Raw genomic sequence first — 22,272 nt, forward strand, 5'->3', positions numbered from 1 at the left:
AGGCCCAGAGATAGTGTCTAATGTCTGGGCATCATGGCCATTTACCAGATCAACTTTTGAGAAGACAATGCTATAATCCATCAAAAAGGTGCGATTTAGCTCTGTAATGGATGGTTGTTTAAAATACCCAATCACTTTCTACTGAATGAAAGTGGGAGAACTACAAATGAATAGAGCTAAAAGAATCTGCAACGAAGCATTACTTCAAGACATTAAGTTTAAAGACTACACAAACAACATAAAAGACAGTAGGTCTAAGGTATTCCCTGATTGTAAGTTTAGCCAATAAGATTCTCAGGCATAAAATGATGAAAGTGTCTTTGGAAATAATTGCATTTACTTTTTAAAATATTATTTGTTTTTACATTTACATCAACAATAAAAAAAATAATTAATCCATGGAATTTCAAATATAAAACATCCCAAACTTGGGTTGGAGATAATATAGTACGGTGATTAAGAGGCAGAGCCCTTCAGCTCAATTTCCGTATCTGTACTTGATAGCTTTGTGACCTTGGGCAAGTAGCATAACTCTTCTGTGCTTTGTTTTCCTCTTCTTCTAACTGGGGATAATAGTACCTTCCTCATAGGGTTATACCTTATACCTAGTAGAGAGTAGATAAATGCTAGCTGTTATTTTTAACTCTAATATTTAAAGATATGCTAGTGTTGAAAGGTCTCTCTGTACCTATTAGGTAAAACTCAACCCCTCACTATAGTCCACCTCACCCCTGCCTAGCTTCCACATTTTCATTTTGTCCCATTCTCCTTGCTCATTCAGTTCTACCCACACAACTTAAGCTCAGGTCTCTCTTGAGCCTTTGCACTTAATGATCTATCTGCCTGGCACCCTCTGCCCACAGATCTGTCTGTGGTTGTCCTTTCTTACAATTCCAAAATCAACTCAAGTAATACCTCTTCTGAGATGGAGTCCCTGAACCAACTAGCTACAGTAGCCCCATCTCCTATATTATCTTTCCTATTGCTCAGTTAGCAGGCTCTTATCCTTTGTTCTTGTCTTTCTTTTCTGTCTTGTTCCACTAAAAATTAGCTCCATATGAGCAGGAACTTTGTATATTCACTGTTCTCTTTATCTCCAGGGCATAAAACATTCCAGAGGGGAAAGACAAACTATGATTCCATAATAAATATAATTCCAGTACAGGAATAAAAGGGAAGATAAGACATATGACCAAATAGAAATGACATTTCTACAACTTAGCCTTCAGTGAGAGAGATTCAGTGAAAGACATTGGATTTACAACTGCCTTCTTGAAATGTGCATTGAGGGGCTGAAGAAGTCTGGTGAGGTTATCCTATCAGGTTTTGCTGAGTTCTATTACAGAGTGATCCAGAACAGAGTGATACTTTAAGAAGGATACTATAATGATATCTTAATTTCTGATCTGTTCTTCCAACTTTAGAAGGAGATGGTAGTTTTCTCTCTCTTTACTCCCCCATTCCCTCTAGGAAATGCAGCTATGCCTTTAGGGGTCACAGGGAAATTGTTGACTAATTTGTATTAAAAAATATGCTTCATCTATATCTTTATTTGGGATGAGTTTCAGATTTCTCCAGGGCAAGAGCATATGATAGCCATTAATTTGAGAAGAATGGAAGAAGGGCCTGAATCTAAGAGGGAGTCCATTCTGAGAGGTTGAGTAGTGGGATTGATTCCCTAATGGTAGTCAAGGTCTCACCAAGTTTATCATGCCATTTTACACTCAACCAGTGTAGCTATCTAAGTTTCAGTTGTTCTAGTCAAACTTGATAGAGCTGACTGAGAAAATTATCTGGGAGAAGGATAACCCCACAAAGGCTAAATAAGATTATTCTTGACAATTCTTAATGTTATGTTTTTGTTATGTTTATCTTAATGGATAATGACTGAAGAGATTTAATTTGCTTTAGAAAATTAAAGGAATGGGAGAGTTTGTCCCTTCAAGTGTGGTGTAGCATTTTCACAAGTATGTATATAATTTATTTATTGATGAAGAAGAGTGAAAGAAGCTCACTGTCTTCTTAGTGTAGTAGAGCTAAAATTATTAATAATGGGTAAACCAAATGCTTTTCCTTTCTAAACACCCAAGAGCCTGGGCTTCCATAATACCATAATACCATTAATCGCAGAGGCATATATTTGATGCAACATCTATGGATTTATTATTTTTTTTTGGAATAACTGTTAGAGTTGTACATTGTAGTAGACACCATAAGTTGTATTCTCAATATCTCTTCTCTTCTTCCTCACAAACACCTTGATTTTGTTCCCAGCAGTAAAAGAATCGTAAGAGGCAGTCTAACATGGTGGTCTAATACTAAGTCAATTATTTAGTCTGCCAAATAATTCATTTCCCAGCTTGTCTTGCTGGAAAATCCAGGTATAACCACATGGCTCAGTTTTGAACACAGAGATAAGAGAATGTCTGACAGAAGAATTTCATTCCTGATAAAGGAGCATTTGTGGTTGCCACCACCTGTTCCCTCTTTCTCCCTGCCTTGAACATGCCTGGAGTTAAAGTAGCATCTTGTGACTATAAAACAAGCATTAGGACAAAAAATGAACACTCTAGGGATGCCACAGAAGAGAGCTAGGGGCAGGACACTTGTTGCCTAGGTTGGACAGTTGAATCAAGAACCTACCTACCTGTTTCTCATCTTTTGTCTTATATGAGAAAAATAAATCCTGGTTATTTAAGTTATGGTTAGGTTTTCCATTACTTGAAACCAAAAGCAACATCTCAACTACTGTTTGCACTGGTCCATTTGCTACTCTTAATGATTATGTAATGAATGGGCCAATAAGACAGTTGAAATAAAATATGCCTTAAAAAGTTCTGTTCTAAAATATTTCCTCATTTTTTTCTCAGCCAAATGTGTTTCTCTCTACCTAAAACTGAAAATAACCAGGCAACCACACAAGGCAACAAAATGGACAACAGAAAGACAGAGAGTAACTATCATTGGATAAGATACCTGTCAGTAGATAAGGTTGCTCATAAAAGGCCTGTTTGTGTTAACACTAGAATTGTGAGGAGCTAGGTAAATGGGATTAATCCGAATTGGATTATTTGCTGTATTTGCCTTGAATGTGCTTGACAGGATCTTTCTAGTAGTCTCTGTGCCTTTCTTTATCCTATTCTCTTTACCTGGTATACTCCCCACCATTTCTTTTTGCGACCCACCAACCCAACCTTTAATACCATCCCATTTATGAATTCTTACTTGATCTGCCCTAGAGCCAACTGTTCTCTCTTCTGTTTCTAATTCTCTTAATGGGAATCCTGGGAACTCCTCTACATCACAAAGGGTTCTCTCAGATGTTTCAGAGGCTAAGTTTGGACAATTGTAAGGAGGGACACAACACAGAATGGCAGGGTAGAATTAGCTTTAGAAATAACCAGATACAAGAATTCACATACAAAAACATGGTCTTTTACATTTTCCCCCATGTTTGGGCACCTTAGCAAATTCTTTTATGTTAAGAAATTAATTACTGCCTCTAAGAAGTTTATGAATATTTAAAATATGTGCCCTTGTAGAATCTTCTTCTATAACACAAAGGCATTTTATAAAATCGGTATTCAGACCACATGCTAATTTACTAAGAATATTTAAAGAGATGACTAAAGACATGAAGAGAGGAAATGGCCCCCTGAAGAAGTATGCACAATATGTTTGCAAAAAAGTGTAACGACAGTACAGTGTGATAACTTATATTAGTTGAGAACAGAAACTTCTGCAAATGAAATGTTAAAAAGTAAGCTAGCTCTGACTGAAGGAGTCAGGGTAAGTAAGCATCAGTGGGAAAAGATCAAAGATGAGTCTTAAAGTTCAAAGGCTCAGTTGATGCTTCGGTTTGGGGGGCACACCAATAACAATTGTTAACCTGTAAGAGAAAGCAGCCTGGCATGGGTGCTATGGTTGGAAACAAAAACGTATTTGGAGGGTGGGAATAAGTTTCCATAAAAGCTAGGAAATCTGGGGTTAGCTATTAAGATAATGCAGATATGGAGAAAGATTGCCATTGTCAAAATCAGAAGTAACCCCTTGGAACAAATACAGTTAAGGACAGATGTGTTACTAATTCCAGGACCCTCCCCAAAAGGGGCTCAGAACACCGCTGTTGATTCAGAAAATCAGAGGACCCTTCACTGACCTGGTGATATCCACCGATATCACAACTTGGAAGTAGGCTATACATTTCAGTTCCAGATCTGAGACGGAAACATTTTAGTTTCAGTTCTGAGACTGAAAAATATTTATAGATGTATATCTACGCTTTTAAAAAAATAATAATTGCTTTTATATTCTCTTCCCCATTCTACAACTTTCCATCTTCATAATGACACACATGCTATAATGAACAACTAGAGTCATTAAGAAAAGAAGAGTGATTTCAAATATTTGCTTTTTAAGATGTCTCTTTTGACATGTAGGAGCTCATACCAATGACAATAAGATCAATGATTTGACTCATTCTAGACACCTAACCACCCCACACAATTTTAAATGCAGGTATGTCCTACAATGTCTAACATCTTTGCACCAATAATTTCATGTTACATAGAATTTAAATATCCAGAAAGGAAATCTAGGTTTTTTTCCTATGACACCCATTAACATTTTAGATGAGGAGAAATGCAAAATGATGCAGAGCAAAGAAAGATCATTATGTAAACAGTGAGCCATGACTTGAAAAATGTCAGCAACTCTGTTACAAAACAGAGAAAGGGGCAGAGAAAAGTAGATTGAAAAAATGTGCCCTTCTGAACAGATCACACCAATTATATTTGAGCAATAATTGTCAATACTATCACTTTTAGTATATCACATAGTATGGACAACATACTACGTGATATACATAGTAATATCTGTAAACACAATTTGCTTGGATTTTCATTTGTCTTTGGAAGTACTTCATAAAAAATTGCATTGTACACAACAGTTCTCAGGATTTAAAAATATGAATTGAACATTCATTTTGTTAATTTAGGTTTTGTTATAATAATGATGTAACAATTCTAGCACAGGTAGAAAAAAGCCTTGAAATAAACAGGGAGCAAGAGTAATCTCTTACTTATATGCATCAGATTTTTAAATATAATGCAATTTTAATATAATATACTCTCTTGTCTCCTACTTCTCATATCATTAAGAAAGAATATTTTCACAAACAATAATTTGATTCAAATTCCCTTCAGGATCCCATATCTTTGATACTGTAATAATTTTAATTTTCCAGTTTCTGTAATAGTTTCCATTCATCTGACTTCTTGAGAAAATTTATAGGGGTCATTAAATCTTTTTCAAATATGCTAAAAGTAAAGATTTCTGAATGTTGTTGCTTAGTTGATTTTCCTAAATTAAATGACCATTCTGCACTTCCAAGAACTGATTTGATCTGATTCTTAATTTGTTAAACACACTGCCAGTTTTACATGAGCTTTACTTTCTTAGTGTACTATCTTTCTTAGTGTACTGTCTTACAGAGTAGAAACTCAATAGATATATTACTTGAATATAATTTATTGATAGACATAATAAGTCTGTTTCCTATATTATGACACTGGTAAAATAAATTCAGTTAATTCATTTTACAATTGATATAATCCATCAACCCATGGTTCTCAGTCTTTGAACTCCTACTTGTTTAATTGTCAGAATAGCCAACTGAAGTATAATGCAATAGTTCTGTATGAATTTATTTTTAATAAATCAATTCAACAAAAAGCAAAACAAAATAAAAACTTAACTCTAATGTACACTCATCTCAAACCATCCAGTTATCGTTAATGACTGTCCAATATAACTACACACATTGCAAACATTGAATTTTCATCTATTAAAAAAATAAATTATATTTTTAAAATATTGGATGGGGAGAATACTGCTATTTTAAAAATACGTAAATAAATAAGCCACAAATTACTTAACCATTCTGAACCTTAGCTGTTTTCATGTGAAATTGCAACAGTTAGAATACCTGTAATTTATGGAATTGTTGTTAAGGTCAAATAAAATTATATATATAGAAGGTAGTTTTACACTTCAAATTCATGATCAAATGTTGGGTATTATTTCATCTGGTAAATTGCAATTATTTAATAAATATTCAGCCTCAGTGTTTGGCCATTTTTTTTCTTCCAAAATACTTACTGGTATAGACAAGTTGAAAACCTTCATCTGTCCCTTCAGAATCAGAATTAAATTCTAGCCAGAGCTGATTTGAAGTACTGCTAAGTGTCAATCCTCTCATAGATGCTCCAGTAAATGCACCTAGTAGATGAGTCGTTTTATCTTTTCCATCATAAATCTGCAAAACATTTATAATTAAAAATGTAAACGTGCCAATAAAAACCAATTCCAATCATGTGTTTATATTTATGAAGAAGAGGAAATTATCGTATTCTTCCTAAATCAGATCACTCATGTTCCCCAAGGACAATTACATATATTAATTCCTACATATATCAAGCTAAGAAAGTTAGAATCCACATGGATAATTTTAAAATTCCAAGCTCAGTATGCCTTAAGTACTCATATTATATAACTATTGGTCTTATTATAAATATAATGCTTTTTTTTTTTTTTTTATGGCAGGCATTTCAAATTGAGGATATCTACAGAAAGACTGGTTTCCAAGGTTGATTGGTTGTTTTTCTGCAACTTGCTCAAGAGGGTCAAGTACCTGTTTTTCTAATAACATAATTAATATAAAATATACTTGCTTCTTTTGCAATTTCTATAATTTACCGATTTCCTTTAACTTAATCCATTTTTGACATGTAAAAAATACTGAGTACCAAATGCTTTTAGAAACTAATTTAACAAGACAAAAACATACAAAACAAAACTGATGAGTCTCAAACATCCCCATGTAAATCTCATTCTTCTGAAGTTGTAACTTCTCATTATATCCTAATTTGCTTTTCTTTTATCTGTTCATTATAGACATCTCTCCAGGTCAGTAGATACAGATTCTGCCTTTTGAGAGCTGTGCAATATTTCACACAGTGACACTACCACAACTGTCATTCCCATATTAATAAATTCAAGTTTTTTGTTCCTAAGAGCAATACTGAAATAAACACCTTTTACATATACCTTGCATTTTTTTGGTACTTGTATTTTCATAAGGAAGTTTCCAATATATGGGATTTTTGAGCTAAAATGTTCAGATATAGCCATATTATTTCCAAAAAAGTATACAGAAATTAAGTGGAAGGTTTACCAACATTGCATGTTACCATTCTTTTGCCTTTAGGCATGAATTTTCAATGGAGCACTTACGTCCCACTCCCCCAAGGCAGTGAAAATTGGTTCTTGCTTGTGATGAAGTCTTATGTATTACAATGATTAGTAGGCTACAAAGATCACTCTATCTGACCAATTTTATTCTATAATATTTAGTTTCATGGGGTTGGGGGCTCATTAGATGAATGATAATGAATGGAAAAAGTTGAGAAATGCTGCTCAAAGTTACTTATCTCCTTCCTGAAACTGCTTTACTTCTAACCTGGTATTAGTGTAAAGATTATGTTGCTGAACTCCTAAACCAGTGACCTTGCCGTAATACCAGTGTTCCCCCAAAGTGGTATTCATCATGTTCATGTTCATGTCATGTAAAAGAAAGCAGTTAGATGGTATGCAATGGAAATTTTCATTATTATTATGCTAATCTGCATGATAGAATTTTCTTGGGCTAAATTTTTGGGTTTAATTTTATAATCTATGTAGAATGTTTTCTATAATTTATAAATGAAAATTCTTGTGTAGTTTTTATATTTTTTCTTTTTTTCAAATCTTTATCAGGTTTTTTTTTTTTTAAGATTTTTATTTATTTATTTGACAGAGACACAGCGAGAGAGGGAACACAAGCAGGGGTAGTGAGAGGCGGAGAAGCAGGCTTCCCACCGAACAGGGAGCCCAATGCGGGGCTCAATGCGGGGCTCAATCCCAGGACCCTGGGACCATGACCTGAGCGGAAGGCAGACGCTTAACGACTGAGCCACCCAGGTGCCCTTCTTTATCAGGTTTTAGTATTCAATTTATGTTAACTTAATAAAACAGATTGGGAAACTTTCACTATATTTCTAATATCTGGATTATTCAAATAAAATAACGAGACTTTTTTATTTACAGGCTTAAGATTTTTTCAACTCAAGAAACTATCTTTGAGTTTTTGTTTATTTAATTACTCCTTATTTATATGATCCTTTTATTTTCCACCTAGAATGCCTATTACTTGTATGTTAAGTCTCCAAAACTGTATTGTAATTCTCCTATCTTTTCTCTTCGCATCTATCTTTCCCTCTGTGTTGTAAACAATCTTCCACTGGATCTTCCACATAAACAATTAGATTTTCAGCAGTGACTAATCTCTTCTTAGGGCTTCTATTAAAATCTTAAATTTTAGGGATGCCTGGGTGGCTCAGTCCATTGGGCGCCTGCCTTCGGTTCAGGTCATGATCCCAGGGTCCTGGCATCAAGTCCTGTGTTGGGCTCCTTGCTGGGTGGAAAGCCTGCTTCTCCCTCTGCCTGCCACTCCCCACTGCTTGAGCTCTATCTTTCTCTGGCAATTAAATAAATAAAAGCTATAAAAAAATTATTTAAAATCTTAAATTTTAAAATCATTGGTCAAGCTTTAGAAAGTCTCTCTTCTCTCTCAGCACTCTAATTGCATAATCTTAAGATTTTTTCAAAAATTTTAAATTTATTTTCAAATTTCTCTTAATGTTCCCACAGTATGAATTCAATGTATACCACCTGCTCCATGCATTTAATTTGGTCTTTCTTCCCTCCGTTACTGAATTCCCCTTAAGTATGTATTTATGTATCTTTTGCTATTTATAGGATTTTATTTCCTCATTATTGATATAGGATTTAAGTGTTATAAAGACTAGAGATAAAATTTTGTTTAACATTCTATAAAAATGTAGCTTGTGTTCAGGGCCCCTGGGGTCCTCTTCAAACCACATTACCCTATGCCTTTTCTGCACAGGAATTTTGAAGTCTCTATTACCAGGACCTTCTGCTCTTTCCCTATGTCATTGAGGGAATCTGCAGCTTCATAGGCACCTCCAGGCTCCACCAGCTTATTTATTGTATTAGCAATAAATTAGAGAGGAAGGTAGAAATAGAGGGAGAAGGTTGAGAGCTGAACTCAAGCCAACATGGTCATGGAATTCCTAAAATAAAACATTTTACTGTTCTCTCCCTTCTTTTGAAAGGTTTTTCTGTCAATTATAAACAAAAAAACAACAATAAAAAAAAAGTGGGTTGACTGTTTAAAGCACTAGATAGAGGGCTGCATGGACAAATTTCCTAAAATTATACAGGAGTACCTTGAACACCCTGGTGGAACTTACCGGACAAGTAAGTTTCTGTTTTAGTTATCAGCAAGAAGTTATTTATCTTCAACAAAGCTTAACCAAATGTTGAGGTTTGTTAACTCAGGAATTTTGTTTTTTGATTACATAAGAGTAAACTTTTGATTTCTTAAGAATAGTAGTCACCAGTGATAATTCAGAGACAAGGCAACACACTTGCTGGAAAACCTTTTTGTGTCTGTGAGTTTCAAATGTTCAATATTCTCAGAAACTGCTTTTGAATACATTTATTTTATGACTATCTATATAATATAGGTCATAAGTTCTAAGTTTAGAGCTATAAATTCACAAACAAACCATTTAACCAGCAAATTCAGTGGATCTTATTTGTGGTTAATATTGTCTAGGTAACCCCAAAGAATATTTTCCTTTTATTTCCCTTCTTTTCACCAGCATGTAACTTCATTCTTATGTTAAATATAAATAACATTTCTTGGGTTCAACTAGTTCTGCTTTTATGCATGGATACACTGCAGAAACTTCATTTCTCAAAAATAGCCAAATAAAGGGGCGATATAAATTAAACAACTAATTGATGTCAATGAGTAAACAGAAATTGGTTCTTGAATTCTGTTTTTAATTTTTTTAAAAGTCTCTCCTAATGTTTTTCTTAAATTTTCAGTGGTAATAAAACAAAAAAAAAAGTTGAATCATAGGAGAAATCTTCACTTTACACATGAAAATCATTTTTTATGTAACAATGTTAAAAAAGTAACAAAATAATTCAACTCGTATTTAGTTCTATGCACAGTATTAGGTGTTGGGAATAAAATTTAAAAAAATCAAGACATCATTCTTAAAATGAACGGAATTTAAAAAATATCGTCTGTCCCCAGAAAGACATTTACATTGTGTCTTTCTACTTTTTAAGTGAGAAGCATACTTTTTTCTTTTCCAAAAGAAACTGTCTTTAATACATCATTTTAAAAATAATGATTGAAATAAAAAGAATGAAAAGGGCTAATACTAAAAAATATATATACATCTTAAACCCAGCAGGAAGGATCTAATTCAGCACCAAAATTCATTAACTGCAGTTTATTTAACAATGTAAAGTCAAGAGGTAGAAAACAAATAACACAGAAACACCACTATAATCATAAAAGTAAAATGAAGTGTGATAATTCAACTATGAAATTTTGGAAGCATGTATAGAGTTATTAAATCAAGATGAAAAGCAGGTGTTAATTAGCAAGGCTTTAAAGAGAGAAGAGTTTTACAGTAATGATCAAGCCAATGCTATTTAACTTGTAAATAAAATCCTTCAAATGTATTCAAACACGTATGGAAGCATAAAGGTAATAAGAAATGACAAAGCAGTGTAGCCAAAGGCAAATTACTTTGGAAGTGGACATGGATGCACGTATATAAATTAAAAAAATAAAACGAACAAAATGTACATTTCATTTAAAAGTAAATTTTCAGGGGTACCTGGGTGCCTCAGTCTCCCTTTGGCTCAGGTCATGATCTTGGGGTCCTGGGATCAAGCCCAGCATCAGGCTCCCCGTTCTCCTTCTCCCTCCACCCCTCTCCTCATACTATCTCTCTCTCTCAAATAGATGAATAAAATCTTTTAAAAAAAGTAAATTTACAGTACAGAGTGATTATATTGGGTCTTACCCATAAAACTTTTATTTGAGATCATTACTTTTCATATTTCTGTTCTGATTAAAGTCAGGATTATTAAGTATGCTTTTATATATTTGGGCCTATTTTCTTTTTCCTTTTTCCTTTTTTTTAGCTCATTATTATTATTTTCAGCATATGTCTTAACACCTATTTGTTTTTCAAAAATTTATAAATCTAAAAAAGAATAAGATAACTGTATAATATATTTTTTGTGCTGGAAGGGAGAGGATTCTGGTGTTTCCCATTGAAATATTCTCAGTTACTTAGCACCTAATTCAGATAATGAAGACTCTCTTTAATGTCAAATTTTAGAATTTCAAGTTGATTTAAGAATTAATATCATGAAAGGCATTGAGGGCTTTTGTAACGTTAGTTAAGCTCCTTGATGAGGCTCTAAGTTGTCAAATGGTTGCCATTAACCTGGTAGTCTCATAATAGAACAGACTAGAACTCAGTGTTGCCATGTTTCAGTTATCAAACCTTTTATAATGGATCAGGGCCTGAAATTAGTTTTGGTGTACAGACCCTCCTAGATTTGGAAGGTCAAACCCTATCATAATGAACTGCTTATTAACACTCAAAACTGTGTTTTTTGTTTATAATAAATGCATGATTAGAAGGCATAATCTCAGTCATTCCTCTAATGAGTTAGCAAGTCAGATGTTATCTGAACCCAAGAGCAGAAAGTACATAGAAAATAAAATCAAAAAAGAGAAATCACACATGTACATATGTATAATCACACAAACCTACAAATTATTCCCACTCATGAATATTAGAATTTTCATTTTGGCTGCTTGTTTTATAGGTTGATTTGGAAATTTAAATAAAGTTTTTTTTTTAAAAGATTTTATTTATTTGACAGAGAGACACAGCGAGAGAGGGAACACAAGCAGTGGGAGTGGGAGAGGGAGAAGCAGGCTTCCCACCAAGCAGGGAGCCCGATGTGGGGCTCGATCCCAGGACCCTGGGATCATGACCTGAGCCGAAGGCAGACGCTTAATGGCTGAGCCACCCAGGCGCCCCAATAAAGTTTTTCTAATAAGGTGAGTGAGATGTCAAAGTTTGAATAAAAAATAAAAAAGAATAATTTTTACAATGATTGATAAAAAAGGACAATGTTCTAAACCTTATGCTCTCCAAAATAAAATGAAACAGAGCAGAGAACTTTTGTTCAAAATAAAATATTTATGTCTTTAAAATAGCCATATAATGTGTATTCAATTATAAGAGCTAATATATTTTAGTAAAGGAGTTTGGGACACAATGAAGAGTGAGCTTTTCAGGAGGTTTAACTTTGTGATTATATAACAGAGTTGAAGTCCCAATTCTACCTTTAAAGCTGTATGGCCTGTCACAAATCATTTCACTTCTGTTATACTCAGTATGGGAAAGAATGAAGGGTTTTATGAGGTCTAATATAGCACTCTCGACAAATAAATATTTAGAGCGTGCTTTTGGAGGAAGAGATAGCAAAGGATTACCAGTGAACAAGCAAAGTTGGTAGATATGTATGGTGGACATATGAGATCTCTGGTGTGCTAGAAAATGTTTAACAACCAGCTCTCAGACAAATAGAATTGGTGAATATATATAACCATACATACTTTTTAAAAAAAATAACTTTTATTAATATAAAGAAAGGTAGACAAACTTTTTCTAAAAAAGAATTAGAAGATATTTTAGACTCTTTGGGGGATCATATCTCTGTCATAACTACTCAATACTTCCATTGTAGTGCAAAAACAGGGACAGATAATATGTAAATGAATGAACATGGTTTTCTCCCAGTAAAATTTTATTTATAGAGATGGGTGTCAAGACCAATTTGGCCCATAGACTGTTTGGGAATCCCTGAATGAAGGGATGTGTAGCATGCAAGTTACAAACAGCAAAAAAATTAAAATATATATATATATATATATATTAATTGCTGCAAATTCCATAGATTTTTACAGAATACTTTCAGTCGTTTTTTTTTTTTGCCAAATTTTTGTATCTGCAACTTATAATTGCAAACAAAATGATTCCTAATTGAATATTGCTTGATTTTTTTATGTTAACAAGATAAAGTAAAGCAATGTAAAAACAATGTTGTATCAGAAAGTCATATTTACAAATGACAGGAGAAACTTCTTAGCTAAACTGAATAATAGTTTTTAATTCTAGAAAATATGTATTCTCAATATTTTGGTGTTACTCACAACAGAAGGGCTACAGACAAAACCCATTCTTAAACTTAAGTATAGATGATGAGCAAAGCAATAGATCAAGTCAAGATCTGTAGTGTTTGTCATTTTCTGCAGTGTAACTACTCCTAGTGTTGCCAATATCAAGCTATCAATGTGATATCTCTGTATGCAGAGTTGGGAAAGGATGGACACCCTGCATAGTATTTCTACCATAGAGATATAATATACACAGCTCACCTAAAAAACACACATAATAATAAAAGTAGTAAAATAATTAGGAAATGAAAAGTTGTATTTGTTACCTTTGTTTTTAATATAACTTAATTGTATTATAATTGTAATCTAATTTAATTTAATTTTTAATAATGGCTATGTTTAACAACTAGTTCACAAAGTTATGGAAAATTTAGCAATAGGTTCTCACAAGTAGTATTCCCAAAGACTAGCACACGGGTTAGGAAATAAGCTTGAAAATAATACATCTTGAAAAACAACAACATTTTAATAACTTTCTTTTCATACTGCCAAAAGAATGTTATTAGAGTTATTAATCAAGTCCTTCAACTACCTAGTTTCTCATAAATATGACAATTCTCTTAACCCCTTCTTTCAGACTCTCAAAACCAATATTAAGTTATTTTACTGACTCCTCTCCATAATCACCCATTCTGTCTACATTTTGCATTAGACATAAGTCTTTACACTTGATCTTAGCCAAAAGGCCGAGAAGCGATAGACATAAGTCTTTAAACTACACAATACTGAGTGTGGTAAAAAGATTGCCTTGAATTTTGTCCCTGCTACAGTCCCTTATCTAAACGTAGTGCTCAGTCTTTTTCTGAAAATAAAAACAGACATTACAACAACAAAACAGAGATAGTATTTCTGATTGCTATTCAGCTTTTGTCTTATCAGGCTGAAAATGGCAATTACTCACGGGTGATTGTTTAAGTATACATATAATAAACACCTCTTATAAATATTAATTGAAATAATTATTTAATTGAAATAACTAATTAAATTATATATTTTGATTGAGGGTTTGAGAAATTCAATATTCTTGCCCATTGAAAGGAACAGAACCAAGGAAGAATATATTCATAATTCCCAAACCTGGTGTTTTTCAGATAATCCAGAGAGCTTTATAAAAATCCAAAATTCCAGGCACAGATCAACTCAAACAGTTTTCCTCAGATCTACTGAATCAGAAAAATCTGGTAGTGGTGCCAGGAATAAACTACCTAGAGGAGTCATATGATCAGCTACATTTGATAGAAACTTTATTAGTATGGTTGTATATAAGTAAAGTAATTTATGGAAAGTGGAGGGAAGGAAAAGAGTGGGTGGATGACTAAGTGGATGACATCAGTCTGGATGGCATGCTCTTAGAGAGGAAAGTGTATGTGTGTGTGTGTGCGCACGCCATTTCTACCTATAGATAAAGTTGATACACACACATGCTTTTATTGTTGTTGTTTTAGTCAGAATCCAATACAGTGATATTATATAGTAAATGCAGCCAGAAAAAAAAAAAAGCCTTGTCTAAACCTTACACTCATATAGAGATTACAAGAGAATGTTATTCCCAAGAACATAGCCAATCCTACCATATAAAGAAAAGCAATGTTTTTCTCTCAGTCAAGGGGCAGAGGGTTCTATAATGGGCTATTTGTTTTACTAATTTCTTTTTTTTTTTTTAGAGTTTTTATTTATTTATTTGAGAGAGTGAGCATGAGCAAGAGAGTAGAAGCAGAAGGAGTAGCAGAGGGAGAGAGAGAAGCAGGCTCCCCGCTGAGCAGGGAGCATAATGCAGCTTGATTCCAGGGTCCTGGGATCATGACCAGAGTGGAAGGCAGCTGCTTAACTGACTGAGCCACCCAGATGCCCCAGTTTTACTAATTTCTTCTGATTTCCTAGTCTGAATGGAGAAAGAGCTGACTGCACTAGGTGTAATGCTGGAAAATGCTGGGATGGGGATGGGCTCTCATGGACTGGTGTGCAGTGAGGGAAATCACCCTGCATCATGAGAGGACTCTGGGCTCCTTAGTCTTTGAACATTAATCATCTGTCCTTTGGAGGGCACATCCGTCTGCTTTGTGCCTAACTGTGCCTGTGGCAAAAGGTATTTTTGAACAAGTTGTCCATGGGATTAATGGGAGGAATAAGACAACATATAAGCATTTACATCTTAAACTGGTGGACAGACCATGTAGACGATGGAGTTGGAGGTTAAAGCCCATCCCCAACTGTCTCTCTACAGTGGCTTGCTGAAGTTATTTTGAAATAATTCAGAATAAACCCAAAGCAAGATTATCAGTAAGGGGTGTTTCTCTTGTAATATTTAGTATATAATCTTTTCAACTTGGGGAAACATACCTTTATTCTAGGAAAGTTACAAAAATCTTTGCTGGGGATATACATTTTCATGAAATAAAAATCCTTATTTATTTAAAAATCATTATTTAAAGAACCTTGAATGTGACATGCACTCACAATGTCACTTTTTGCTGAGGTTTCAACCATTCTCAGGTAACACAGGTAACAAGTGCACATTACCTTACTCCAAGGAGGCAGCAGATTAGACAGAAATCACTCTGAGGAACACATTAGGGCTATTCTTTATAAAGGCATCACCTGTTATCCCAAATGAATTTTCCAATTAATAGACATCATTCAGTTTGGAAAAGTAATGGATACTTTTCAAGCATCACAGAGAGTAAAGAAATATTTTAGGAAGAATAGTGGTAGGCCTGGGGAAGCACTTCTTAACTGTTAACTTATAACCATATGCTTATTATTGTAGCTTGTGCGATACAGGTTAGTGGCTAGGCTTATACTTCTGATCTATGTCTTGATTTATTTTCCCCCATACTTAGTCTGAGTTAAAAATAAGTACTGCCTCATTTCTAGGTTTAGGCATCCCATTAATCTCAATGCTGACTCTAATTCAGCAAATAAAACTTAAGTTAACAAGAAAATCTAAACAATGAACTGGAGGTTGAAAAGATTATAAAGTGAATTTCTGTTGCCTATTGAGGAAAGGTGCAAAAAACAGGAATGGCCCTAAATTAATAGTAAAATTGTATACATCTAGGGAAATTTCCCGTATCTATACAAATCTTACAAGCCTACAGTACTGTCTGTGTTAGAGAATCATCAATTATCATCAAAATTATATAATTTTAAGAGAAGAAAATAACCAACACTCTTTTTTTTTAAAGATTTATTTATTTATTTATTTGAGAGAGAGAATGAGAGAGAGAGAGCAGGAGGGGGGGAGGGTCAGAGGGAGAAGCAGACTCCCTGCCGAGCAGGGAGCCCGATGTGGGACTGGATCCAGGGACTCCAGGATCATGACCTGAGCCAAAGGCAGTCGCTTAACCAACTGAGTCACCCAGGCGCCCGAAAATAACCAACACTCTTAACATCACTGCTAAACAAGTTTCCCCTACCCCTGCCAACCTGAGATGTCACTTTTTTTTTTTTTTCAAGATTTCTGAAAACAGAATTATGTTGAACTTCTTACCAGGTAAGGAAATCTTGACAATTAGGAAAATTTGTGCAATTATTTTAAAAGTATTTAAATGTGATTTTTACAGAAGTGTTTATTTTTATTCTACTTTTCATATAAATTATATTTACTAAAACACTTACTTTGCAAAATATGAATCAGCAAGTATGGAAATATTTGTTTGCCTAAAATTGTATCTTTTAAAAAAGTAGGACCTTTGCTTATTTCAACTTTTTAGAATAAATTGATACATTTTACACTAAATATTTATAATTATTAATATTTTAAAAGATTTATTAATTTATTTGTTTATTTATTTATTTATTTTAGAGTGAGAGAGCATGAGTAGGAGGGGCAGACGGAGAGGGAAAAAGAATCTCAAGCAGACCACATGCTGAGCGTGATGCCAGATGTGGGCCTGGATCTTAGGACCCTGAGGTCACCATCTGAGTTGAAACCAAGAGTCGGATGCTTAACCAACTATGCCACCCAGGCACCCCACTAAATGTTTATTATTAACAATATATATTTTTCTTAAATAATTTATAGATATGAAGTCATTAGTTTTATGTATTTATAAAATATAAATTTTTTGTAGTCATAAGTGCCAAAAAAAATCCATGTAACAACAGAGATAACCAAGTTGCTTAACAGATATCAAAACTAAAATAAATAGTCACTATATTTCTTAAAGAAATGACCATTCCTGTGTTAATTATACTTTATATATATGATTTATTGAATATAAGATACTTGGCATGAAAATTCTTATTTTGGTGTTTTAAAACATTAAAATTTATGTATCATAAAATAAAAATATCTGTATTATAAATAAACATTGGCAACAAAACATTTATCTCAATGAAAGTGATAATAGGAAAATGGGAAATAATGTATAATTGAAATCTATGAATGGCAGAATCAGCTTATGGTTGATTATACACATATATATATGCATATATATGTAGTAATATATACTTAATGACTAAAAATGATCAAAATACAAGTATTTTTTAGTTCACCTACCTTAAGAACATCTCCTTGTGCTAAATGAAATGTTCTGGCTGAAATATTGATTCCCTTTCCTGCTTGAACCTGAATACTATAAATGCATTCATGGTTGTTTTCATAGTTGAGTGGATAATTTGGAGAAAGCAAAATTCCTTCATTATTTGTTGCAGATGCACCACATTCAGCTGCAGGTAAAACAGAATATTGAAGCACAGTTTAATAGAAAGCATTATCATTTTCAAGTAATGTAATGTATGGAAGTGTTAATGCATTTTATTTTAATTAGAGCCTAACAGGAAAATGATGTACAAAATGGCTGTGTGTTGTAAATGATTCATTCCCTCTCAAATAATATATGGGAAGAAGGAACAACAGTCCATGGACAGGACATTTGTACACAAGTAGATACAATAGTTTTAGTATTTCCCTCCTGCCCCCCGGGATAAAAGGATAGCATGGAAAAGGATGAGAGCAAAAGATTTTCAGGACGTATTCTAAGTTTGTAGATTTCTGGTTAATTGATTACCTTTAAATATACAATTTATTTCTTTTAAAATATATTAAAAAAAAGATACAGTGATCAATTTTTAGAATGATTCTTATTTGATCTTTTTATTTTTACCTTTTTTTGAATTTGACTCCTTTTCCTCCCAAGAGTCAACATTCCTCTGACCCAAAAACTTCAGGAACAAAAAGGGAAATAAATACTACATTGCCTTTGAAAACTGATATAACGGGTAAAATCCATTAACCAATAATTGTAACAAACTGGGCACTTTTGGAAAATGGATCACCTTTCCCATTTAAAAAAGTAAAATAAATTAAGGCATTCTTATAATCAGTAAATGGTACTGCTAACTCTCCTGGATTAACTTTGTAAAATTTGAGGACATGTCTAACTACTTAAATTGGGAATTTCTCAATTTTGTTCAAATTTAATTTTAATTTATTACTTTAAAAAGCTTGTAGCAATATTACAAAATCAAACAAATCCTTATAAGTTCCCAAACATAATACTTTTGTCTCAGAAATTCAATGAACTCAGTTTTCTATCAGATTTAATAACTTGCTTCATTTTACCATGTCATAGGCCAGGGAGAGTTATATTTTTCAAAGGCTTAACTTATCAAAAAAATAAAGCAAGTCATTATGTTCCAGAAAAAAGATTTTTAAAATAATAATTCATGAGAATAATCATAGGAAATATATAACAAAGTAAAATATAATGAATTGCTTTAACTTTTAAATACAATGTTTAATGCTTAAACATTAACAAAAATAAGGCAAAAGAAGAAAGCCTAATGAGAAAATGAAAATGATCAAAATGAAGCATTCAGTATCATAACAACATAGAGTGAAATAATAATAAAAACCAACGATGTGTTGCTAACAATCAACCAGTCACATGAAGAACTGCCACACAACGGAGCTCCTCCAAGTTCCTTTTAAAATAAAAGTAAAAAAAAAAAAAAAAAACTCCCAATATTGATTTAAGTTGTTTTCATTTTTATGTAAGCATGTTCAAACATAAAATAAGTTCTTGTGCTTATAGCTGTACACAATTATAATACCAAAACATGTTTAAAAATATAGGAATAAAGCTACACAAACAGTAAAATTTAAAATAGCAACACATATCTAATGTGGTGTAAGATTTCATTCTCGGGAAAGCAAATTGCCCTTGGCAATGTGGATAAGGAGCCAACTCCTGGCATACAGGCTTTTGGAGTTTGCTATGCCTTTAAATACACTATGCTGTATAATGATTCAATTCTTCCTCATCTTATCCCTCCCTAAAGGGCTGAGAAACTTTCATCTGCATGGTACAGTATGATGCCACGTGTCCTTCACTTAGTGCAAAAGAATAATTTACTTTTTAAATCTGTCTCATTTCCTTCTCACTAGCTTATTAGAATCTAGGTATACTTCCGGGGAATAAAGACAAATGTGTCAGACCACCCGGATGATGCAGAATACACATGTATTTTTATCAGTGAGATTATTTATTAGAGAATACACACAGTTTTAACTGTTACAGAATCACGAGTTCTGAGAATACATCCTTGGATGTCAGCTTGGAAAACACCGATACACTGATTAGGCGCTCAGGCTTTAAAATGCAGAGATTTAGTTTTCAAAATTAAGTTCTATATTCTATCTATATGGATTTGGCAAGTTATTTATTCTCTCTAAGCCTCAATATTGTCATTATTTCCATGAAAATAATAATACCCTCCTCAGAAGGATGTTTTGTTTGTATGTGTGAGTTGATAATATATGTAGAAAATATATGTAGAGCATTTAGCACAGTGCTGGAATACAATAAGAGCTCAAAAATTAAAGCTATCACTATGAATATTTAAGTGTTAATGCTAATGGTAGCATTATGTGCCATATACAGAAAAAGAGTTTTAGGATATTTACATTGTCCCCAGTGTGACTATCCAGGTGTAGAAAGACATTTATGTATGTAAAAAAGCCAGAGGACTCTTCAAAATTTTGGAGAATCACTTATAATACTAAAATTATTTTAACAACTTGTATAAACTAACAAAACAAACAAACAAAAAAACCTGTCACCCTCCAAAAGACAAAGCAGTAAGTTACTTCATTACCCTTGAAAATATACTAGTAATTTATTGTTAAGTTCTCAACATTTGAATGGATGGTAAGTGCCTTCTGCCATAAATATTGTTGGGCCTATATTGTATAATTTAATGGAGATTGGCTTTTATATGAAAAATAACCTGCTTCTGTTATATTTTAGTATTTCAGTTGGTTTAAACGGCTATAAGTGATTTTCTGGTTGGTGGAATAAAATCAGGACTTAAACCAGAATAGAAAAATTAAGGAAGAAAATTTGGATTAAGTTAGTACTTTTGCATTGAATCATGACCATTGCATTCGCTCAGAGCAAAATGAAAGCACACTGCCCCTTGTTGAAAATATACTGAGCGTTTCAAGAGACCGATAAAACATTAAATCAAGCATGGGGTGCATCTTAGCATGGAGCCTTGTGTGACTACATGGCCTCCATACCCATGAAGCCAATTCTGCATTTTTTTCCTCACAACAACTCTGCAAGGTAACACTTACTTTCTCTAATTTTATAGATGAAAACTCCAGAGTGAGCTTTCTTGCTAAAATCAGTGTGTATCAGAGCTGGGATTTACACTGGGATTTACATCTGCCATTGCCCATGGGATTAAAATTATAAATATATAATTTCTCTTTCAGATCAAAATACTTCTTTAGTATGACAGGAGGCATTATAAATAATTATCCCACACAATGGGTGCAGATTGAGACTATCCTAGATAAACTGGTATGCAAGGTCACTTTTTTCTTTATTCTTTAACAGTTGCGTACACTATTCCATTAAAAACTAAGAGGATTCTTTTATGTGGACTTGTGTGTGTCCTGGAGGTAGGAACATATTCACCCCACTTATAAATTATTAGAAATAATTGTTAATGTTCAGAATGATGTGTCATTCCAAGGGAAGATCTTGAAATGTAAAAAATGAGAATCAGTTCAGAATCTTCCACTTTTATATACAGGAAAGTGAATAAATCAATTTTTTCAATAAGAGTCTTAATAAACTAAAGAATAAAGAGGAATGAGTTAAAGAGGAACTGATTTCACCACAGTACTAAACTCCAGGAGCTAGGTGATTAATAAAAAAATTATTTTTACATGTAATCTCATCTTTGATTTTATCTTTGAATTTCAAATATACCCCAAGCTAGCTTACGAGTACCCAATGTCAGATGAACATTTGCCCTGTACAAGCTCTCTTCCTATACTCCAGCTACAGCTCTCTTGCTTGCCAACTGGAATCAAGGGAGATCTAATGTTGAAATTAACAACAAACTTTGCACAGTTTGACCATATGCTCATGTCCAGCAATGAACCTGTTTCTAGCTCTGTTGTGTAATAAGCTGACACGATGATATTTTCCAAATGCAGGTCTGATCTTATACTATGTGCCTCAAGTATACTCACCATCAGCACGTCTAAGTCCACAGAATGTCATGTTAAGACCATGTATACTGTGAATCCAGTCTTCCTTTCTAGCTGTTGCCCACCTTTCTTTCCCAGGGACCTCGCAATTCAGCTCTCCTAAACTACTGGCCCTTTGCCCTGGTGTCATACTCAGCCTTTATTAATGCTGCTGCTTTCTCCACATGTAAGCACCACCTCGAGTTCCAGGGGATGTGATTTCAGGGCCCAAACAAAGAAGCAAATGACTTGCTATGGAATTATACTGTTATGGTTCTTCCCAGCATCACGTGGGTGTGATGGCATACGAAATACATGAAATAATGTCACACCGAAGAATCAGGGATAATTCTCACAAATAACAGTCATGGCTATAATGTTCATGAATGTCCAGAAAAAATACCGTAACTACATTTTCATTGTAGAGGGCATGAATATCACAGCAAGTTTTCACTAAACAGACTAAGAATGAGAAGATATAGAAGTACTGGCAAGCTATGATTGAACATTCTTCAGATATGTTAAAATCACCTGA

General features: G+C 33.5%; 1 protein-coding gene across 2 annotated transcripts in view; it reads right to left on the reverse strand.

Annotated features, from left to right (window-relative positions):
* CSMD3 (CUB and Sushi multiple domains 3) overlaps positions 1-22,272 on the reverse strand; it is a 1,160,890-nt gene that overhangs the window by 305,756 nt on the left and 832,862 nt on the right. For both annotated transcript variants that reach the window (XM_081816413.1, XM_081816412.1), the window contains 2 exons: positions 17,751-17,920; positions 6,160-6,316 (listed from right to left, as the gene is read on the reverse strand). In XM_081816413.1, coding sequence (XP_081672539.1) covers positions 6,160-6,316; positions 17,751-17,920 — 327 coding nt within the window. The remainder of the gene's footprint in view (positions 1-6,159; positions 6,317-17,750; positions 17,921-22,272) is intronic.

This window comes from Leptonychotes weddellii, chromosome 4 (genome assembly GCF_054177405.1).
Source record: "Leptonychotes weddellii isolate Sample4059 chromosome 4, ASM5417740v2, whole genome shotgun sequence".
In the NCBI taxonomy this organism is placed as follows: domain Eukaryota; kingdom Metazoa; phylum Chordata; class Mammalia; order Carnivora; family Phocidae; genus Leptonychotes; species Leptonychotes weddellii.